General features: G+C 51.6%; 1 protein-coding gene across 3 annotated transcripts in view; it reads left to right on the top strand.

The window, feature by feature from the left end:
• The window catches only part of AIFM3 (apoptosis inducing factor mitochondria associated 3), a 42380-nt gene extending 26533 nt beyond the window's left edge, over nt 1-15847 (top strand). For 2 of the 3 annotated variants that reach the window (XM_041420390.1, XM_041420389.1), the window contains exons 8-19: nt 2153-2239; nt 2829-2920; nt 4615-4745; nt 5824-5939; nt 6271-6342; nt 6669-6732; nt 7675-7751; nt 8603-8720; nt 9605-9703; nt 10278-10353; nt 13992-14096; nt 15808-15847. In XM_041420390.1, coding sequence (XP_041276324.1) covers nt 2153-2239; nt 2829-2920; nt 4615-4745; nt 5824-5939; nt 6271-6342; nt 6669-6732; nt 7675-7751; nt 8603-8720; nt 9605-9703; nt 10278-10353; nt 13992-14096; nt 15808-15847 — 1077 coding nt within the window. Of the gene's footprint in view, nt 1-2152; nt 2240-2828; nt 2921-4614; nt 4746-5823; nt 5940-6270; nt 6343-6668; nt 6733-7674; nt 7752-8602; nt 8721-9604; nt 9704-10277; nt 10354-13991; nt 14097-15283; nt 15305-15807 lie in introns of all 3 variants that reach the window. The other variant, XM_041420388.1, reaches the window with a different exon arrangement.
• The last annotated feature ends 3854 nt before the right edge of the window (nt 15848-19701 follow it).

Here is a 19701-nt window from a genome sequence, read left to right as displayed (position 1 = left end):
CCCATTTTGCGTTCCAGTTTATAGGATGATCTTTAATCAGATTTTTTTGCTGCTGATTCCTGAGCCTTCTTTGATGTCAGACAGCAGCTCAAGTTGGACAGCAGCATTTGACCTTGGAGCCTGAAGATAACATAAGGTGAACCGTGTGTTCATCCTCATGTCAGGAATGCTTACCCATGGGGAGTACTACAATCATAGCACCTAACTCTTCTTCAGGCATCCAAAAAATGGATTTTCAAAGACAGGCAAGCATACACATGGCTTTTTGGGAGCATTCAGGCCATTCCTGTGCTTCTGCGAGTCCTGCCTGGGGTGAAGAGCAGCTGCTTGGTACCTGCATCCAAGCATCACAGGGGTTGTGCTGAGGAGCTCAGGGAATCTGAGTGTCCCTCTCCCAGCCAGACAACTCTTCCAAACACTTATCCTCACGTATGAGTCTTTGACTGGCTCTTCTTCTCGCTGTTAAATAGTAAGAACATTTCACATGCCAGAGATGTTGTACATGGTTTGTTAAATCCTCCACTGAACACCTCTGGCTGTAGTTGCTTTTGGAAGTTGCACAAAGCCCATGGAAAAGAAGGCAGAATTTTTGGAAAGAGGGTAGGAAAAATGGAATTTTTCTTAGTCCTATTGTGTGTGGGACTACACCTGTACAAGGCACTGGAGAAGGAGTGCCACTGCTAACTCTGTAAGTAGCAGAGCTCTTGCTCCCTGAAACTGCAGCAGTGCCCTTCCTCTGCCCTGCTGAATGCCTGTTATCAGCCTGTCCTCAGGTCCTGCCAAGCTGTTTTCCTTTGTCTCCTTTGGACCATGACCTGTGTGTGGCCACATCTCTGTTACTGTGCCCAGGGCACCAAGCAGCAGCAAAAGCCATGGTGGTTGTGCACTGTTGTGCTTTGCCCTTCCTGCACACCATCACGGGAGGGTCAGGTGTTTCTCTCTACATGTGCAGTATTCAAAGAATTTGCAGTAAAACCTGTATGACCCTGCCCCTGCCTGGAGTCCTGTGACACCAGTCTCTCCTGAGCAGAGCATTGTCTGAAGTCAGAGTAATGGCTTGTTCTTGTTGAGCTTGTTCCAGCCCCTGACCAGGCCCCCTCCAGGGAGAAGGATCTTGCACATCCATCTCCATGGGCAAATAGGAAAGCCCTTGATTCCTGCATCCCCTGTCACTCCTGGGTCAAGCCCATACACCATCCCTGTGTGGCATGAGTAGATGCTGCTGCTGTGCACTGTGTGATCTGTAGCAGAGCTTGACCGTGGTGTCTGTGCCTGCTCCTGCTACGCTGCAGGCAGGGATGGTACATCAGCAGGGAGCACACCCAGCAGGTCACTTGATGCTCAGCTTGTTCTCAGCCTGAGTCTGAGCTTGTGTCCACAGAGTCAGGAGGACAGATGAGCTGGGGCTCAACCCTGTGTGTAAAGAAAATGTACATCTCACCCAGTGACCGGGGAAGGCTGGGAAAAGCATGAACCTTTATCTTGCAGCTGAAGATGTGCAGCTATGGGCCCCACTCCCTTGCTTCAGCGTTGGATGGAACTTGTGCAGCATAACTTGGGTGCTTTTGAAAGTGTATCCTTGTGTGTTAATGCTGCTTGTTCTTACTGCTCTTCTAGCTTCCATTTGCCCTGGTAAATGGCTGTTTTCCAAATAATCATAGAATGGTTTGAGTTGGAAGGGACTTCTAAAGGTCATCCTTTGCCACCCACCCGCTGTGGTTTTTTGTCCTTTTACTAGACCAGGTTTTGCTCTAGTCCAGCACTTTCAGGGATGTGGCAGCCACAGCTTCCCTGGGCAACCTCTTCCAGGGCCTTGCCACCTGTGTTGTAAAATGAGGCTTTTCTCTTGCTCCTGTGAACCTGTGTGTGCTGGGAGGGGCTGCAGTTATGTCTGCTTTGCTGACACTCTGAAGCACTTGCTGTGATCTTTCCTGAGCTGCTCAGCACCAGCCCCATGCCAAACTGGCAGAGAAGGCGCCAGAGCCCAGACCAGCCTCTTGTGACAACTCCTACTTGAACAGGTTTTCATTCCAGCCCTGTAGAACCATTCCCTTAACCCATGCAGCAAGTGGTGACTTGTGCTGGTAGCAGCCGTTTCTCTACTCACCTGTTCAATCCACAGCAGCTGACAGAAAAATGGCTTTTTTTGCAGTCAATGGATTCCCACCCTGAGCAGATCACCCTGCGCCCCAAGGAGTTCTTCTGCACCTATGACATCGAAGTCCTGACTGAAATGCAGGTAAGGAGAGTCCTGTATGTGCCTGAAGGAAAGTGCTGGTATGCAAAAGCTCTGTTTAGGGAATGTGGCCGCTCTCTCTGTTCTTGGCTTACTGGATGCCCCTGTATGAATGCTGGGTCTCCTCCAGTCCCACTCTTTTTGCCCCAGAGTGCAGGTTGCCTGTGCTGGTTCAAAACACAATGCTCCTGTGGTAGGAAGGGCATGCTGGGTGTGACCATGGTGTGTCTGTCTGTGGTGACTGTCATGTGTTACCTGCCATTCCTCATGTGGATCTGGGGAGCCAGGCGCCATCTGATAAAGATAATCAGCCTTCAAACAGTGCAGACAATGATGGCTTAAATATTTTTCCCCATTATTTTATTTATATTGGGAGATCTTCAAGGATTTGTGAAAAGGCAACTAGGAATATTTAAGGTGTGTGTTGGCCAAGCTGTGGACATGGGGGACTAAAACTAACAGACTAACTAAAAGCAACCAACTAACTAACTAAAACTGACGTGGAGGACTAAAACCAGACAAGTTGATTGGGCTGGGACCTCGGTAAAAATCTGGGATTTCTTCCCTTAACGTTATTTAGGAATGATTTTAGGTGGCGGCTGTGGATGTCAAGAGCAAGATAGCTGTGTTCAAGGATGGGTTTAAGATGGAATACAACAAGCTGCTGATAGCAACGGGAAACACGTAAGCTTCGGACAAACATCTTAAAGATCAAGAGAAACTGTTTTATCTGAGAATGTGAGGAGCTAATGCCTGGGGATAAGGGATGAAATGTGGCAGGTGAATTTAAACACTGAATTTGTTTGAGTATGGAAAAGTCAAGGAACACAAAATATATTGGAAATGTCTATGTATCTACATCTATACATGATCATCAATCTATTTAATATATATCTACATCATGTATTATAGAATCACAGGATGGTTTGTGTTGGAAGGGATTTTAAAATTCATCCAGACCCACCCCTGCTGTCGACAGGGAACACTTTCCACTAGACCAAGCCCCATATAACCTGGCCTTGGACACTTCCAGGGGTGGTACCAGCACCTTGAACATATTTTCTTTAACAAAACCTCCAAAGTGGAAGTATCCTAATTCTTTTAGAGGGCATTTTTGCCACATTTCTCTTCTTTTCACTCCTTGATAACAATCAACCCTGACAACCAGACAGTTCATCCCTCTAAATGTCCATATTTCATTTTCTGCCAACCTTTAAGATCTTTTTCAGCAATTAAGCCTTAACACTTTGCTGTTGCAGCCTTAATTAGGTGTTGCTGTTGCCCCATTCTAACAGACCCTTTAGGAGCTTTGGCCCCAGAATAGGAATTTTCAGGACTGAATGTGGTCCAGCCATAGGGAAAGCACATTGATGTGCTGGGATGCCGAGCATCACTCTGGATTGCTGTTGTCACTTGTGCCCTGGAAGTAGTGGATCAGTTTGTTTTCAATTGGAGGTTTGTCAAAATCAGCAGTTTAAGCTGAAAATGAGGCATCCTGGCTCTCCTTCCTTGTGTTCCTCACATCAAGCCATAAAATGAAGCAGGAGAAATGCAGCCCCTGCATAATTTATCATCTGGGGAAGGAATGCTGTAGATCAGCCAAAACAGGGACTCACGCTGGAAGCCAAAGTGCCACCAGTCACAGCCAGTGCCACAAGGTGTGAATGGCTGGTGCTAGGGTGTACAGCATCACAGCCAAAATGCCATATGCACCAGCCACCCAATTACATTCAAAAGAGGATTAAACCTTTGGCAATAATTTCAAAATCCTCATGCACAAGCTCCAGGTACACTGGGTTTTTTAGGGTACCTAAATTATTTAGGTGCTTCTGTTCTGTTTCCAGATGTGAGTCAGGTTTGCAGGGGCCAGATATTTAAACATATATGGGCTACAGTAAGTGCCTGGGGAGGGCACAGTTAAGCTGCTACAGCATCAGCAGTGTGCCCTTGGGAATGGAGAGTGTAGCCTACATCAGCAGAGCCTTATCAAACTTTCAGTCTGGCTCCAAAGTACTGATGGAGGTCAGAATCAGTTTCCTGTGTCCCATTAAGGTTCTAAAAAATTTGTGACATGCCAATAATTGAGCATAGGCTTGTAAAGCAATGCCTGTCCTGTGCTGCACTGCCCCAGCAAGGAGCTCCCCTGGGTACACCAGTCCACTGGGGTGGCTGGGGTCTGGGGTGGCTGCTCAGCGTCCCCTGCTCCACTACTGGCCAGCAGCATCTGGGTTTTTCCATGTTATGTCTCCAGCCCAGAGAAAGGTAAAAAAAGGAAAGTTGGGCAAGTTCTTGGAGCCCTGGAAGGAGTGTCTGCAGTCCTGACTGGGCACTGAACCAGAGTTGAGAAAAGCAGCTGTATCACCCTCAGTGTTTTTCAGGCCCAAAACTCTCAGCTGCAAAGGCAAGGAGATGGAAAACGTTTTCAACATCCGGACACCTGAAGATGCCAATCGTGTGGTGAAGCTGGCCACAAGCAAGAACGTGGTGATCGTGGGAGCATCCTTCCTGGGTGAGTGCTTGCCTGGCCCATGTCCCTGTCCCAGCTCTTCACCTCTGCCTGCAGATGGGTAAAGTCCTTTGCCCAGTTAGAGGTAACACCCCCAGGAAATCAGACCTGGGGTAGTCCAGCCTCCAGCCCCAGGTGTGTGTAAGGACATTTCCATGCCAGAGGAATTGATTTTTCAAAAGGCTGGGCTGGCATGAGCATAGATATTGCTGTCCTAGTCTGAAAAGCACATGGCAAGAAAAGTACTGGTGCTCATGTGGGTCCAAATCTGGCGTGTCTAGAGTTGGCTTCAGTCAGGAGAGCCTTGTTGGTGGGTGGGAGCCTGTGGGCTTTTTCTCTTTTACATTTTAGTAGTGTGGTGAATTTTTAAAATGCACAGGAAAAATCTTCTTTCTTTGATGACTCTTCTTTTTGCTTGATATGATTCCAACAAAATTATTGTGGGTCCTAACAAAATAAGAGTGGGTCCTGCAAGCCTTAAATATAAATGGTTATTAGTCAGGGAATTTATTGTAAGATATTAATGATTTGTTTTTCTTCTTTTACAAAAGATAAATCTGTTTTAATGAATTGAATCAATATGATCTACAGAAAAGCATGTGGTGTGGGGGGAGGGAAATTGCAAACTGCAGGTCATCAAAAAGATTCATTTCCAAAAAAACCCAACAGACAGAAGATGTCTTGGTGGAGGTTCCCATACAATTCCCAGCACCAAAATTCTACCATTCTGATGGGAGAAAACAGCTACACCCAAGAGCAGTTTTCAGACCACAGCTGAGGTTGTTCCAGCTGCAGGAGGAAGGTTACCCTTGGCTGAGGTCCCTTGTTCCATGTTTGTCCCAGGGCACTTTGGGATTTCCTGGCTAGTTCCTCCCTTTGGTCTTTAAAACCTACATTTAAGAACACCTGAATCAGTGTGATCCCTGGTGTGATCAGGTCTGGTGGCTCCCCAGTTCTCCCAAGAGTGCAGCTCCAGCCTCCCCGGCTGGAGTGGGTGGGGCTGCATCTCATCTGCAGCCAGGGACACAGGGCAGTGCTGGGTGGGTTAACGTGGCTGTTTGGACCTGCTTCTCTTCCCCAGGGATGGAGGTGGCTGCCTACCTCGCGGAGAGGGCCCACTCGGTGTCCCTGGTGGAGCTGGAGCATGTCCCCTTCAAGAAGTTCTTTGGGGAGAGGGTTGGCCGTGCTGTCATGAAGGTGACCTTACTTTCCCATCTAGTGGGGGTTGGTAACAGAGCGGGTTTTGCTTGTTTCACTTATTGCACTAATTAATTTACTTCACATTTATTGACAAAGCTGTGATGGCAACAGTCAGTGAGAATGGGCTGTATTTTCCCTGTCATGGTCCATGTGCTGTGGAGCACCTTCAAGAGCTGTGTAGGGGATGTGGGGATGCTGACCCCCTTGGCAGTGCAGGTGGAGACAAGCCTGCAGGGTGGGCAAGGCAGTGTAGGGGGCAGCAGGACATCAGGACCAGGGTGGTTCAGGGTCCTGATGTCCCCTGCTCTGTCCCTTGTCCCCCGTCCAGATGTTTGAGAACAACAGGGTGAAGTTCTACATGCAGACAGAGGTGTCAGAGCTGCGGGAGCAGGAGGGAAAGGTGAGTGGTGGGCAGGGGCTCGCTGGGGGAGCTGCTGCGGCATCCCCCAGAGCTGCTATTCCCTTCCCCAGTGGGGTTTTGCTCTCCCCTCTTTCCTATCCCCTGAAATTCATGTTCCTGGATTTGGCCCCCAGGAGCAAATGTATGCCAGTGTGGTGTGTGGGGTGACTTCATTGCTCCCACTCACCTCCCGCTGCTTTTCTAAGGAATTATGGTCAATTTGCATTTCACAAACAAGCTCAGCTGCCAGCTTGGCTTCCTGCTGCTACAGAGGGGTTTTGTCCCTAAAATAACTCTGATGTGCCCCCCCCTTGTGTCTCCTGCAGCTGAAGGAGGTTGTGCTGAAGAGTGGGAAGGTCCTGCGTGCTGACGTCTGTGTCGTGGGTGTGGGTAAGGGTTGGGGTGTGGGGGCAGAGCCAGGGAGGGCACAGAAGAAGTTGGAGGGGATGTCACAGCAGGAGGTCACTGGGGATGGGTGGCCAGGGGTACTGCCAGCCCTGCTGGACTACCACACATGAGTCTGCATATCTAAAAAAGGCATTTCTAGAGCTCCCACCACAAAATGCAACTGAAAATATATTTCAGAAGTAATAATTTTTTTTTTCCAGAAAAAAAGCCATTTAAAGCAGTTTCATCCTCTCTAGCTGTTTTTTATTAAATCTTCCCCAAACTGAACTTTTTAATGTGTTTTTTTTTCTTTTTAATTGCTGCTGACAGCAATCAAATATATATATATATAATATATATATTTTATATACTATAAAATAAAAGAAAATATCCCATAGAATATGATATATTTCTCCTTTACACTTGTGGGGGTGGGGGGAATTCCCTTTCCTTTCCTCTTCAAAATGCTGTGGACTGAAGGAATCACAGAATTAATTTAATTCTGGTTTTGTTGTTTTTATTGACTACTCTAACTTGTGAAAAGGCTAAAAAAAAATATTAAAAAAGGAGAAGGAAGGTGAAGGAATTGCACAGACTGGGGGGAGGCTGAAGAGCCCTGGCTGGAAGCTCAAAGGTTCCCTTTGAAATATAATTTTTTCAAAATATATATAAAAAAGAATTAAATTAAAAATTTTCTCTAAGCACTAGAAAAAGGCGGTGGGCAGGTTGCAGTGGTGGCTTGGGCAGGACAGAGATCCTGAGGGGCCAGAGGCTGATGCAGTGGGGGCTCTGTAGGGCACCTGGCCCTGCTCCACACTCCCAGAGCAGCTGCTGCCTGTCCCTGGGGGCAGCCCCCGTGTCCCGGCAGGAGGAGAGGCCTCAGGATGAGCCCCCAGGGCTGTGGAACACTGGATACTGCAGCAGCAGCCTCTGGCTTCCCCCCAGGTGCAGTCCCAGCGACAGGCTTCCTCAAGCAGAGTGGCATCAACATTGACTCCAAGGGTTTCATCGTGGTCAACAAGGTGAGCCTAGGGGCAGCCCCTGTGGGAGGGAGAGCAAGAGGAGCTGGGACAGCTCTTCTGATCTGTGAGCTTCCCTGGGGCTCCAAACTGCTGCCACAGGGGCTTTTCATGGCATTTTATCTGCCAAGATTGGCAGAATTTGAATTTTTTAATTCTTTGGGTTGGCCTGTGCAGGGCCAGGAATTGAACTCGATGACCCTTGTGGTTGCCTTTCATCTCTGGATATTCTGTGAGATGGTGAAATTCTGGAAGCATCACCAGGAGTGCCTGGGAACCCCCTCTGCAAGTCGGGGTGTGCAAACCCCAGACCTGGATGCTCTGGCTTGGGTCTGGCTCTGAGCTGCTCTGGAGTGGTATGGATATTTAGAGGGGAAAAAATTGAGATAGATCCATCTTTTCAAGGATCCTAAAGGATCTTATCCTTTCTCTCCACCACCGTGACTGTGATGAGGGGAGTGGTGTTGGAGCTGGTGGTGTTGGTGCCTTGGGCAAAGGAGCATGTCAGGAGGCTGGGGCTCAGTGCCATGCAGTGCTCATCCCTGCAATAAGCTGTGCTCTATCAGCCAACACCAACAAACCCCAGACTTCTGAGAGAGGCTCCAGGACAACCAGTTCATGTGTCTTTTTACTGGATAACCCGTTGGCTGAGGGATGCTCTAGGTCCCTGCATGTGTGTTCTCATTTGAAAGTGAAGAAGGCTGAGTGAAATCTCCCCTGGGGGTCCCACAGCCAAGCAGAGGTTTTCCCTGTGTTTTGAGGGACTGTGGCAGCTCTGGACCATTCCAGCTGTGGAGTTTCTGTTCATGTAGGGTGCAAACCCCACTAATGCCCACCTCTGTTCCCCCCTGCAGATGATGCAGACCAACATTCCAGGGGTCTTTGCTGCTGGAGATGCTGTCACGTTTCCATTGGCCTTGAGGAATAACAAGAAGGTGAATGTCCCCCACTGGCAGATGGCCCACATGCATGGTAGGTACTTTGCAGAAAAGAGCCTTTTCCAGATTCTCAGGAAATTTCCAAACCCTCCAGGGCAAGAATGAGACAATGGCCAACAGAGAGACTGGGTGGTTGTATTGAATGTTTTGAAGCATGTGTATCTCATGCTGCCTGTTGCACATTTATCTGTCAGCATTCTTGCCAAGCTTTGCCTAACAGTGCCTCATCACCAGCACAGAGGGGCCCAGGGACAGGCTTTCCCATGTTCCCTTTGCTCCCTGGCACTGCTGCAGGAGCCTGCTCTACTCCTTGCCCCAGGACACTTAGGAGCTCACATCCTAATGCCAGCCCGGGCTCAGGTCCCACATGGGCTTCCCACAGTGCCAGGCTGGCCTGGGAGTGCTCAGCAGAGCTCCAACCCTTCTCACCTCTCATCAGCCTGGAACCCCTGGTGTGGTGGGCTGCCCTCATGGCCACAGTCACACAGGGAGGTTTCCTGTGTGCTGGGTGAGAGGTTTTGGAACCACAGCTCCAAATTCAGCCTTTGGACACCTCTCCCATGCCCAGATATGCTTCTGCAGCAGGGACCGTACCCCAACAGTCTCCATGCCCTCCAAGGGTTTGTCCATCCCATCCCCATCTGGGTAGGAGCTCAGCACACTCTCAACCCTGTCACTATTGCACAGCTTGGGGGGAAAGAGTCTCATGGGTACAGGGCTCATGGCAGTGGAGGTGACAAGTAGGAGATGCACCATAGGAAGGAGTCTGAACCCATCCTTTTGTGCTTCCTGCTTTGTCTTGGTTGCTGTGTGGTATCCCCATACTCTGTGACTGCTGGTGTTGATGCTGTGACCTGAGTGCAGAGCATGGAGCTTGCCCTGGAGTGGCAGTTCCCCCATCCCTGTGCTCTCTTGCAGGCCGCATCGCCGCTCTGAACATGCTGGCCCACGGCACGGAGATCAGCACTGTCCCATACCTGTGGACAGCTATGTTTGGGAAGAGCATCCGATATGCGGGTAAGGGGCTCCCTGGGCTGCTGAGAGTTTGTGCTGGTGGAGGTGTCTTGGGATAGAGAAGTCAGAGTCACCTCCTTCACTGTGAACCCTCCCCACTGACCTCTGCTACAGGGCTGCTTCCCTACCTGCTTTCCGAGGGGGTTCAGTGTCTTCACTGAAACCCATCTGCCATGAAGTGCATGTCCCTAAACAGGATGGAGGATTCACTTAAATTAGATATTGGGAAGTAATTTCTTCCCTGTGAGGATCATGAGTCCCTGGCACAGGTTGCCCAGAGAAGCTGTGGCTGCCCCATCTGTGCAAGTGTTTAAGGTCAGCTTGTACAGAGCTTGGAGCAACCTGGGATAGTGGAAGGTGTTCCTGCCCATGGTAGAGTGTGGGAACAAGGTGTTTTTCAAGGCCTCTTGCAACCCAAAACTCTCCTGTGATTCTGTGGTTTTTGCACCTGCATCTCCTGGTGCTGGTCTCTTGGTTACTGCAGGACATTCTCCTTGTAGTGCTGGAATGAAACACCCTATCTTAGAGCTGGGTCTGGAGGAACTGCTGCTGATTTCACTTCTTCTTTGCCTTCCAGGCCATGGGGAAGGATTTGATGACGTTGTCATTCAGGGAGATTTAGATGAACTGAAGTTTGTGGCATTCTATACCAAGTAAGTGTTTCTCTTGTCCATATTCCTACACAGGCATTCATCTGAGATTACTCTGCTAGGCTGGAAAATAATTCTGCCAGAGCTTCTGTCAGTCAGTTTTGTTCATCTCTGCACAATGAGTTTGTCCAACACTTATACAAGGCCCTGGAGAAATGATGTTCTGATTGTACAAGTTAAACTGGTCTTTGGACCTGGTGTCTCTGCCCTTTGTCCTCATAACTGCTGTGAGCAGATGATGGCTTCTACTGGCAATTCCTATCAAATATTTCCTTCCCATCTAATCACCATGTTAATGAGTTGTGACCAGTGCTGGACAGAGTGCTCAAGCATCACTGCTTCTGCTTCTGGTTTGACAAATTGAGTTCAAAAAACTCTTCTGTCTATCACAAGCTGAGAAGGTTTGAAGGAACACAGGAGCTTTTTTACATCTATAGTGAAACCCTGCTCTCCCCCCGGTTGGGACCCTACCTGGGAATGCATTCTTGAGGTGTGTTGGCAGCTGGGATGTGTTGCCTCAGCTGTTCTGGAGCCATGCTGGCGGTTTAGACTTGAAAGTCAGTGCACCATGAATTTATCCCAAAAATATTTGCTGCTGTTTATTCTTCTGTTTCCTTTGTCCATCCCAGTCTGAAACCAGTGGCCAGATAACATCCTCATGCTGGAACCAGAGGGATTTCTCCAAGTGCTTTCTGATATTAAGGATAGGGAGAGGGAAACCAGGGAAGCAAAGGGCTGCCCAGCTCAGCTGTCAAACCACTTGGCCGCAGCATCCAGGCAGGGATCAGAAGGGAGCTCAGGACAGGAGCCAGCTCTGGCTCTGTAGACATCATCTCACTTGTCCCTCTGTCCCATCTCCAATGTACCCAAGCCTTCTCCCTCCCTGAGGGTGGCCCCCTTGCCCATGTTGCTCAGAATGGAGCCTGGTGGTTGGATGTGTGCATTGGGCTTGCGGAGGTATGGGGCTCACTGCATCACCCTGGGGATCCCCAGTGCTCACCCTCCTTTCCCTGGTACCTGCACACCTTGGGTAAACCCCTGCTGCAGGGATGCGGCTCCAACTGGCACCCAGGGACCTGTGCACACTGGATACAGCTCAGAGTGTGCTGGAACCTTGGCCAAATTGCCTAAAGGGGTGGGTTTGTGCCAAGGCACCACCTGTGCTGGGGAGAGCTGCTGTTGGGACGTTCCCCTCCTGCAGTCTTTCGACATGAGAGCCTTTTATCTCTTTATCCCAACCCTAATTTGAAAGGAAACATCTGAGGAGGCTGTTCAAAGGAACACCCTGAGCAAGGTGCATAATTCCTGCTCCACGCCAGGGCCCTATGCTCCGTGTGCCATGGTGCCTGCAAGGGACAGGGGCTGCCAGGGGACCTGGGCTTGGTGGGCAGGCCTGGAGGTCCCTGCTGAGCGCTGTGTTGTTCTGCCACCCAGGAGGGTCTCCCGGAGCTGGCGTGTGGGTACCAGGACGGCATTCCATGCTGAGAGCCGGAGGTACTGGGAAGCACTGGCTGGTGGGGGTCAGCCAGTGTGTCCCCCACTGCTTGACTCCCTCATCTGTGAGAGGCCGCTGGAGCATTTCTTTCTTTTTTGGTGGTGGTTCTTCTATTTGGTGCTAATGCTTTTGGACTGAGGACAGTCCCAAGCTGACCATTTCCTCCTGCTTTCTTCTGCTGTGCCCACCCTGTGTTTGGACTCTTCCTCCTGGTCCTCCTTAGTTGTTGCAGGAACCACTGGTGGTTCCCGCTCCTACAGCCTGTCCTCAGCTGGCTTTCACAATAAGGCTTCTTCTGCCCCAGAGTTTGAAGAGGGAAGGAGTCTTGTCAGAGCTATGTAGAGGCCAATAAAAGGCCCTGTGCTGGGAGGTGTAGGGGACAGCACTCTGCAGATGTCCCTGCCTTGACAACAGACTGATGTCATCCTGCCCCTAAGATCTTGGAGACCAGGGAATTGCTGTGGTTGTCTTCTTCACAGTTCTCCACCTCTGTTACGTTGCGTGCTGCAGAGGAAGGGAAGACCATGTAGACACATCCACTGTGCTTCCCTGTTCACTTGGTCTTCACAAAGACTTTTGATTGCTCCAAATCCCAGGTTCAGGATGGGAATTCTTGTTACCATTGAAGACCTTTTGAAAAAGAGGGATTCCTCCTGGCTTCCCCCATCTGTCTGACAAAGTGTTCAAAAGCCACTGCTGATGCAGGGTGCTCCAGCTCACCAGCACCCCATGAACTCTTTTGCAAAAGGAGCAGCTACCCTGTGTCCTGCTGGCAGAAATGTTTGGGCTGCATCTGCCTTCCTGGCTGGCCCCTTTGTGCACTGTCTGGGTTTGAGGCTGAGCCAGAGGGCAGCTGGGGTAGTACATCTGGTTCCCTTGCACACCTTGGTTATTCATTGCTTGGAACAGCACTTCTCCCCCTGGTTTTGATGGGTAGGTCTCTCCAACCACTTTGTGTTTCCCAGTTTGGAGCTGGCTCTGCTCAGGAAACTACTCTCCTTTATTTGCCATGGGCTTATTTAGGAATGGGAGTTTTTTTAAACAATCTGTGATGGAGCTGCCCCATGGCTTTGTAGACACATGTGAGAGATACCTTTAACTCCCATGGCTGCACAGGGCTGAAGTATCCTCTGAAACATGGCTTTTGCTCTCCCTGTCCTGGGAATTAGGCATATATCCCTCCCCACCCCACCTCAGCTGCTCTTTGCTCTGTTGATCCCAGAGCTCTTTGGCAGTCGATTTAAGAGCAGATCTTGGTTTAGTGGGTGCTTCTACTTTTCAGTTTATTCAACAATATCACCAGAATTTAAAATCTTACCCACCCATCTTCCCTGATCTCACATTGTGCATTCAGTTATCTCTTCATGGGTCAGGCTTTGAAGGTTTACACTGGGATTGACCTCGGCAAACCCCAAACGAGAACCCACCTTCTCGTTTGCTTGTGACCTTTAGCCAAAGCTCCTCCAGCAGTTTTATGTCCTCCTCCTTCTCCTTCATTTGTTTTCCTCTCAACCTTTGAGGCTGCATGGCGATCCTGCTAGGGGAACAGTCAGCCAATCTGGACATCCTATATTCATGAGGACTTGCTTGCTGGGGCTGGGGACCCAGGGTTGGACACCCCAGCTGTCCCAGTGCCCGTGGAGCAGCTCAGAGCGGGGCACTCTGCTTGTTCGGAGGTGGGGATCAGGAAGGGGATGTGGAGCATCCCAACTGACTGTTCCACAGGGAAATCCTGACCACCTGCCTCTCCACTGCCTCAGCACAAGGCAGCAGCGCAGGGATTACAGCTGGGCATCCTTCGTGTTGTCCAGGTTTTTATCCGCCATCAGATTACCACTGGTGGTGTTTTCCCACAGGTGCCAGGGTGCCAGAGCTGTCTCCATCACCCAGGCACCCTAGTGATGCTCATGACATCACTGCCAACACTGGTTACCAGTGCGGCCTGCTGTGCCACTCTGTACCCTCTCCTGATCCTTTTTCCAGCCATCTTGTTCCAGTTCCTGTGGTGCTCATACCTTGGGATCAGGCCTGGCTCTGGAGTGGGTGTTCCTCTTTGCCTCCCTCTTCTCTCCATCATGGTGGGTTTTGGGTGGTGGAGCTGTGGCCATCCAGGCTGCCCTAACTGCTCTGCTCTGCCCGGCCCTAGGAGTGACGAGGTGGTGGCTGTGGCCAGCATGAACTACGACCCAATTGTTTCCAAGGTGGCCGAGGTCCTGGCTGCTGGCAGGACCATCCGGAAGCGTGATGTAGAGTAAGTAGACAGGCAGTGGGAAGTGGCAGTGCCAGGGCAGGGGCTAAGCACAGCCATGGGGTGCTGGGCAGAGCTGAGCCTTTCACACTGATCCATCTCCATACCACTCTTGCATCTCCCTTCCTGTTCCTGCTTCCTCCATGCCCCCTGTGCTACTTCCCAGCTGCCTCCAGGTCTGGCATCCCCCACACACAGGGTTTGTCTTAAACACCAGGACCTAAATCCTTGCACAGACAGGGTGGGATGGGGATACTCTCTGCCTTCGGGCACTGACACATCACCAAGGAAGCAATGCCTGATGCTGGGGCACCCTGGGCACCCAGTCAGTCAAGGAGACCTGCAGAGAGGGACTGGGTGTGTAGCCTGTGCATAACCCCCTATGCACAACCCAGCCCAAAGAGCTGGCGGTGCCAGGATGCTGGCCTGTGGTGTCTCAGCCTCTGATTCCTTGGAGTGGAGCTCATAGGCAAAGGGCATTTTTCTCCCTTCACTTTGTTTTTAAGACCATGCAGAGGAAAGAGCATAACTTTGTGCTGAGGGTGGGTGCTGGAAGGCAAATGCCAGGGAGGTGATAACAGCTGGGAAGAGGCCTTTAGAGTGGGAATCGGAGCTGCTGAGGAAATGTGGGTCCCTGTTCCAGGGGTATTTCTCTGGAATAAAAGCAGATCTTTTCAAAAGCTCAGGGAGAGGAGCTCCCAACCCCCAGGAAGTTTTGTCTCTCGGACTCCCTGGGAATCCCTGGGATGGGGAGCATGTCACCTGATGGGGGCCCCCTCACCTGAAACAGGGTTCATAAAATGACAGAATAGTTTGGGTTGGAAGGGACCTTAAAGTCCATCCAATTCCACCCCCTGCTCCCTTCCCTCCCACTATCTCAGATTGCTCCAAGCCCCATCCAACCTGGCCTTGGACACTTCCAGGGATGGGGCAACCAGAGATCCTCTGGGCAGCCTGTGCCAGGGTCTCACCACCCTCAAAGGGAAGAATGTTTTTGTGCCATCACCCCAGTACATCGGGAAATGGTTGCTGGTGTCCCACTTTGTGGCTGGGAGGGAGGGATATCTTGTGGGCATCCCAGGGGCAGGGAGGAGCTGCTGGCCCTGTGGTGGGACTCAGGGGCTGGAGGAAGCCAGATTAAACCTGAATGTCTTTTCTCTCTTTGTCTCCTGCTGCTTTCACCACTAAAGGCTGTTTGTCCGTCATGGCAAGTACGTTCGGTTTGGGGTCCTGAGTGTGCTGGATGTGAGGGGCTGGCAGTAGGGACAGCTGCCCCCCTGACTGAGCTATATCCCTAATTCCCATGTGGGGACACTGGTTACAGCCGGGGGTGGGGGGTGTCCTTATTTTACATCCCCCTCACATGGCGGGGGAAATGCTGGTTGACAGGGCTGGGGCTGCCAGGAGCCACATCAGGCACAGATCCTGTTGGTCGGGACCTTGCTTGGCTGGGGTTTAGTGGCTTTCCATGGATTTTCAGCTGAAGGGCAGCTTTTAAGTATAAATAAATAAAATGTTTGACCTCAGTTTTACACAGAATTGAGGACCTGCAGGTGACTTTTTGGACAGTTTAGTGACAGGTGAGTGAGGGCAAAGGAGGCAGCTGATTGCTGGGGTGGACACCAACTACTGCACTAGCACCAAGCACACCAAGAGCATTTGCCTGTGCACATTGAGAAACCCCTCACAGTACTGTGGTTTTTCTCTCTTTTAGAACTGGAGACATGTCCTGGATAACAGGAAAAGGCACCTAAAGCCACGGATGGCTGAGCTCTCCTGATCCTGCACTCGCCGTGGGGAGATGGGACAGCAGCTCCATGGCCTGGTGGCAACCCCATGGCTCAGCCATTTCCCTTTGAGATCTCGATGAACCTGGCATTGTGACCTTCCAGGAGGATCTCACACAGCTCCTCTGCCCCTGTGCCTGCTGGGCTGGGACTGGGGCTATGTTGTTGCAATTGCTCTGGCATGCTGGAAAAGCAGTCCACAGAGAGTGTGAGGTTTGGCACTGGCAGTGGGCATGGGTGCCACGTGGCTCGGGATGCTGCCAAAGGGCTGAGGGTCCCCAGGCGGGTCTGCCCATGCATGTCCCTCACTCCCATAAGCAGCACGAGTGCCTTTGGTTGTCCTGTGCTTTCATGCATGATGCTCCTTTTCAAATTCTCTTCACTCCCAGCAGAGCTCCAACATCCATCCCTGCAGACCCTGACATCTGCTCCTTTCCTGCATGGCTGCAGCATTTGCCACAGCTCTCCCTGTGCCCACCCACCCCAGGGTACACCTGGGCAGGCCAGGAGATTGCACTGGGTGATCTCTGTGCAGCTGGTGCAGTGTTGTCCAGGCTGGTCCTGTGCAGCCCCACCAGCAGAGGTGGGTCCCTGTCCATGCTGAGGACTCTGGAACTCATCAGTCCCCATCCCAACATCTCCTGTCCTGGAGCAGCCAAGGGGCTGGGATTTATTCCCTGTCTCCTGGGGCTTGGTTTGGGCCGGGGCACTGGCAGCTCTTGGGCCCATTCCTGGGGTGCATTGCAGGGATACCTGAGAGCTGTGATGGCTCAGCTGCAGCCCTGGGCTGGGTGGCCACCCTTCCAGCCAGCCTTGGGATATCTCTCCTTAATGGGGTCAGTGCTGTTGCTGAGGTGTTATTCGAGGAAAAGTAGCTGGGGGAGCATTTCTGGCTGTCCATTCTCTGGCACTTGTCTGGTGTAGTGACAAAGCTGCATTTCCCAGCCCACCATGCTAGTGCTCTGCTGTCCTGTTTCCGGCCCCGTGCTGAAGAAGAGCCATGTCTCCAGCTCAGGAGTGGACCTGGCCAGCCACAGCCCAGTGTCCATCAGCCCAGCAGAGCGGGGGTTGAGGGTCCCCATTGGAGAGACTCCAGTGCTTTGTTCTGGGGGCGACTCCTTCCCCAGCAGTCAATGTTTTACCCTGAGTCCCAAACAAGAGGATTTATATTTTTAATTTGATTCAGCCCCTGTGAATTAAAGCAATACTATTCTTGGGGTCTGGGTCATTTCTGATTTCTTCCAAGACCTTGGGTCACCTCTGCATGGCCGGGTTGTTCAAGAACCTCTTTTCTGGAGACTTCCCACCTGTGTCCAGCTCACTTGTATTTCCAGTATTTCATATCTTGGCTGGGTAGAAATGCACCAGTGTCTATCACATCTCTGGCTGGTCTCTCCTGGTTTCACTGCAGCGTTTTTCCCACATGGAATGACCAGGAGGGATGGTAGCAGGATGTGGGTCCCCAGCACGCAGGGAACTTGCAAGTCTCATCTCAGGTTCCAAAAGACAAATGTCAATGTTCCTGTCCACAGGTCCTCCTCTGAGGGCCGGGGTGGCTGGGGCTGCTCAGCTCCTGGTTCCCCCGGGCAGGGCTCTTCCAGAGTGGCCCAGGGCTGTGGGCACAGCCCAGGTGCTGCCTCAGCTCTGCCCACTACCCACAAAGATCTGGGTTTGTGTCCCGTGTCCTGCTGGTAGGATAGTTGGACGCAGCTCTGGCAGCTCCCCAGGGGACCCAGCGGGAGTGCCAGGCGACTCTGGGGCACCACAGGGTGGCATTCCCTGCAGTTGTGTGTTTTCCCCAAGCTCTCTGTCATATTCTCCATGCTGGGTGAGAGTGGCAGCTCCCCCAGCACAACTTTGCTACGCTGGGGACACAGTGGCAGAGTACTTTGTTTTTCAGGAAGATGCTTTTTGACCTCCTTTGCCTCTGATGGGGCCTCATCCACTATTGTGCATGAGCTGCATAAAATGGGCATCACCCCCATGTTCAGAGGGCCGAAGATCCAGGGGCTGAGGAAGGACCTTCTGTCTCAGTCTACGGCTGCAGTGGGGGTAACAAGTCCCATTCCCTGCTTTTTACAGAGGAGTTGTTTCAACCAGGGCTGGTAATATCACCCATGACATGAGAAATCCCAGTCACCACTGTAACTTTCCCTGGGACATGTGTCAGGTCATGGGCAGGGCTGGCTCAGATGGGTATTGCTCCTCTGCACAGGTGTGGGGTGGTGTTGAACCTGAGAGCCCTTATCCAGTGCCTTGGCAAATGCTTCCCAGTGGTGAGTCTGTCCTGGAACTGGGCAAGGCTGGGTTGTGTTCTCTGCCACTTTTCCAGGCCCATCTTGCAACCTCTCGTGCCAGGACAGAAAGTTTCCATCTCTTCTTAAGAAACTGCCTGTTCCCATGAGGAATGAAATCCCAGCTGGGGCACATGCAGTTACCCCCAGCTGCACTGTCCCATGTCAGTTACCTCCACCAGACTGCCCATGCAGACTTGATGCCCCCAGATCCTGAGCTCTCCACCAGCTCCTGCTCCTCAGATTCTTGGCTGTGCCTGTCACCCTGCCCATGTCTCACCTGTGTGCTGGCAGGATGTGGGGGACAGCTGGGGCTTTGCCTCTGCTCCATGCAGGTGAGACCCTATCCGGAGAACTGCATTCAGCTCTAGGGTCCCAGCACAGGAAGGACCTGGAGCTGCTGGAATGAGTCCAGAGGAGGCCAAAGGGATCCTCTGAAGGCTGAAGCCCCTCTGTTCTGGAGCCAGGCCAGGAGAGCTGAGGGTGTTCACTTGGAGAAGAGAAGGCTCCAGGGAGAGCTCAAAGTCCTTTCCAGGGCCTAAAGGGGCTCCAGGAGAGCTGGAGAGGGGCTGGGGACAAGGGATGGAGGGACAGGACAAAGGCAGGTTGGGATATTGGGAAGAAGATGGTATATAGTGAAGAAATTCTTCCCTGGGAGGGTGGTGAAGCCCAGGCACAGGGTGTCCAGAGAAGCTGTGGCTGCCCCTGGATCTCTGGACATGTCCAAGGCCAGGCTGGACAGGGCTTGGAGCAGCCTGGGACAGTGGAAGGTGTCCCTGCCCATGGCAGGGGGTGGGATGAGATGAGCTTTGAGGTCTCTTCCAACCCAAACCATTCTGCAATCCTACAACTTCAGCCAGTCAGGTGCTGGTTTAACCATGCCTTCAGCCCCAGATGGTTTGGTTTTGGCAACATATGGCAGTGAGCTCTGCAATTTCATTTTAGCTTTATCCAGGAAAAGAATCATCTCTTTCTTTGATTTCTTGTGTTCCTTGACCCTAAGTTCCTGGCCCTTAAGGACCTCATTTATAGCACTTGCTCCCACTATTTGAGGCAGCGTCTCTGATGCACCTTATGGGGTGAGTTGGAGGCTGAAGATCATGAGGTGAGACCAGATCTGTTGGGTAGAACTGACTGACACTTATAGAGTGTGCCCAGAGAAGGCAACAGTGCTGGGGAAAGGGCTGGAGCCCCAGGAGAGGCTGGGGGAGCTGGTAGAGGGGCTCAGCCTGGAGAAAAGGAGGCTCAGGGGGGACATTGTGGCTCTGCACACTGACAGGAGGGGACAGCCGGGGGGGTCGGGCTGTGCTCCAGGGAACAGGGACAGGAGGAGAGGGAACGGCCTCAGGCTGGGCCAGGGGAGGGGCGGGGTGGATATTAGGAAATATTTCTTCATGGAAAGGTTTGTCCAGCTCTTATACAGCCTTCCCAGGGCAGTGGTGGAGTCCCCATCCCTGGAAGCGTTCAAAAAATGTGTAGATGTAGCACTTGGGGACATGGTTTAGTGGTGATCCTGGCAGTACTGGG

The sequence above is a fragment of the Onychostruthus taczanowskii genome, unplaced genomic scaffold (genome assembly GCF_017590055.1).
Source record: "Onychostruthus taczanowskii isolate IOZ18803 unplaced genomic scaffold, ASM1759005v1 scaffold64, whole genome shotgun sequence".
In the NCBI taxonomy this organism is placed as follows: Eukaryota; Metazoa; Chordata; class Aves; order Passeriformes; family Passeridae; genus Onychostruthus; species Onychostruthus taczanowskii.
This window is presented reverse-complemented; position numbering and strand designations above follow the sequence as displayed.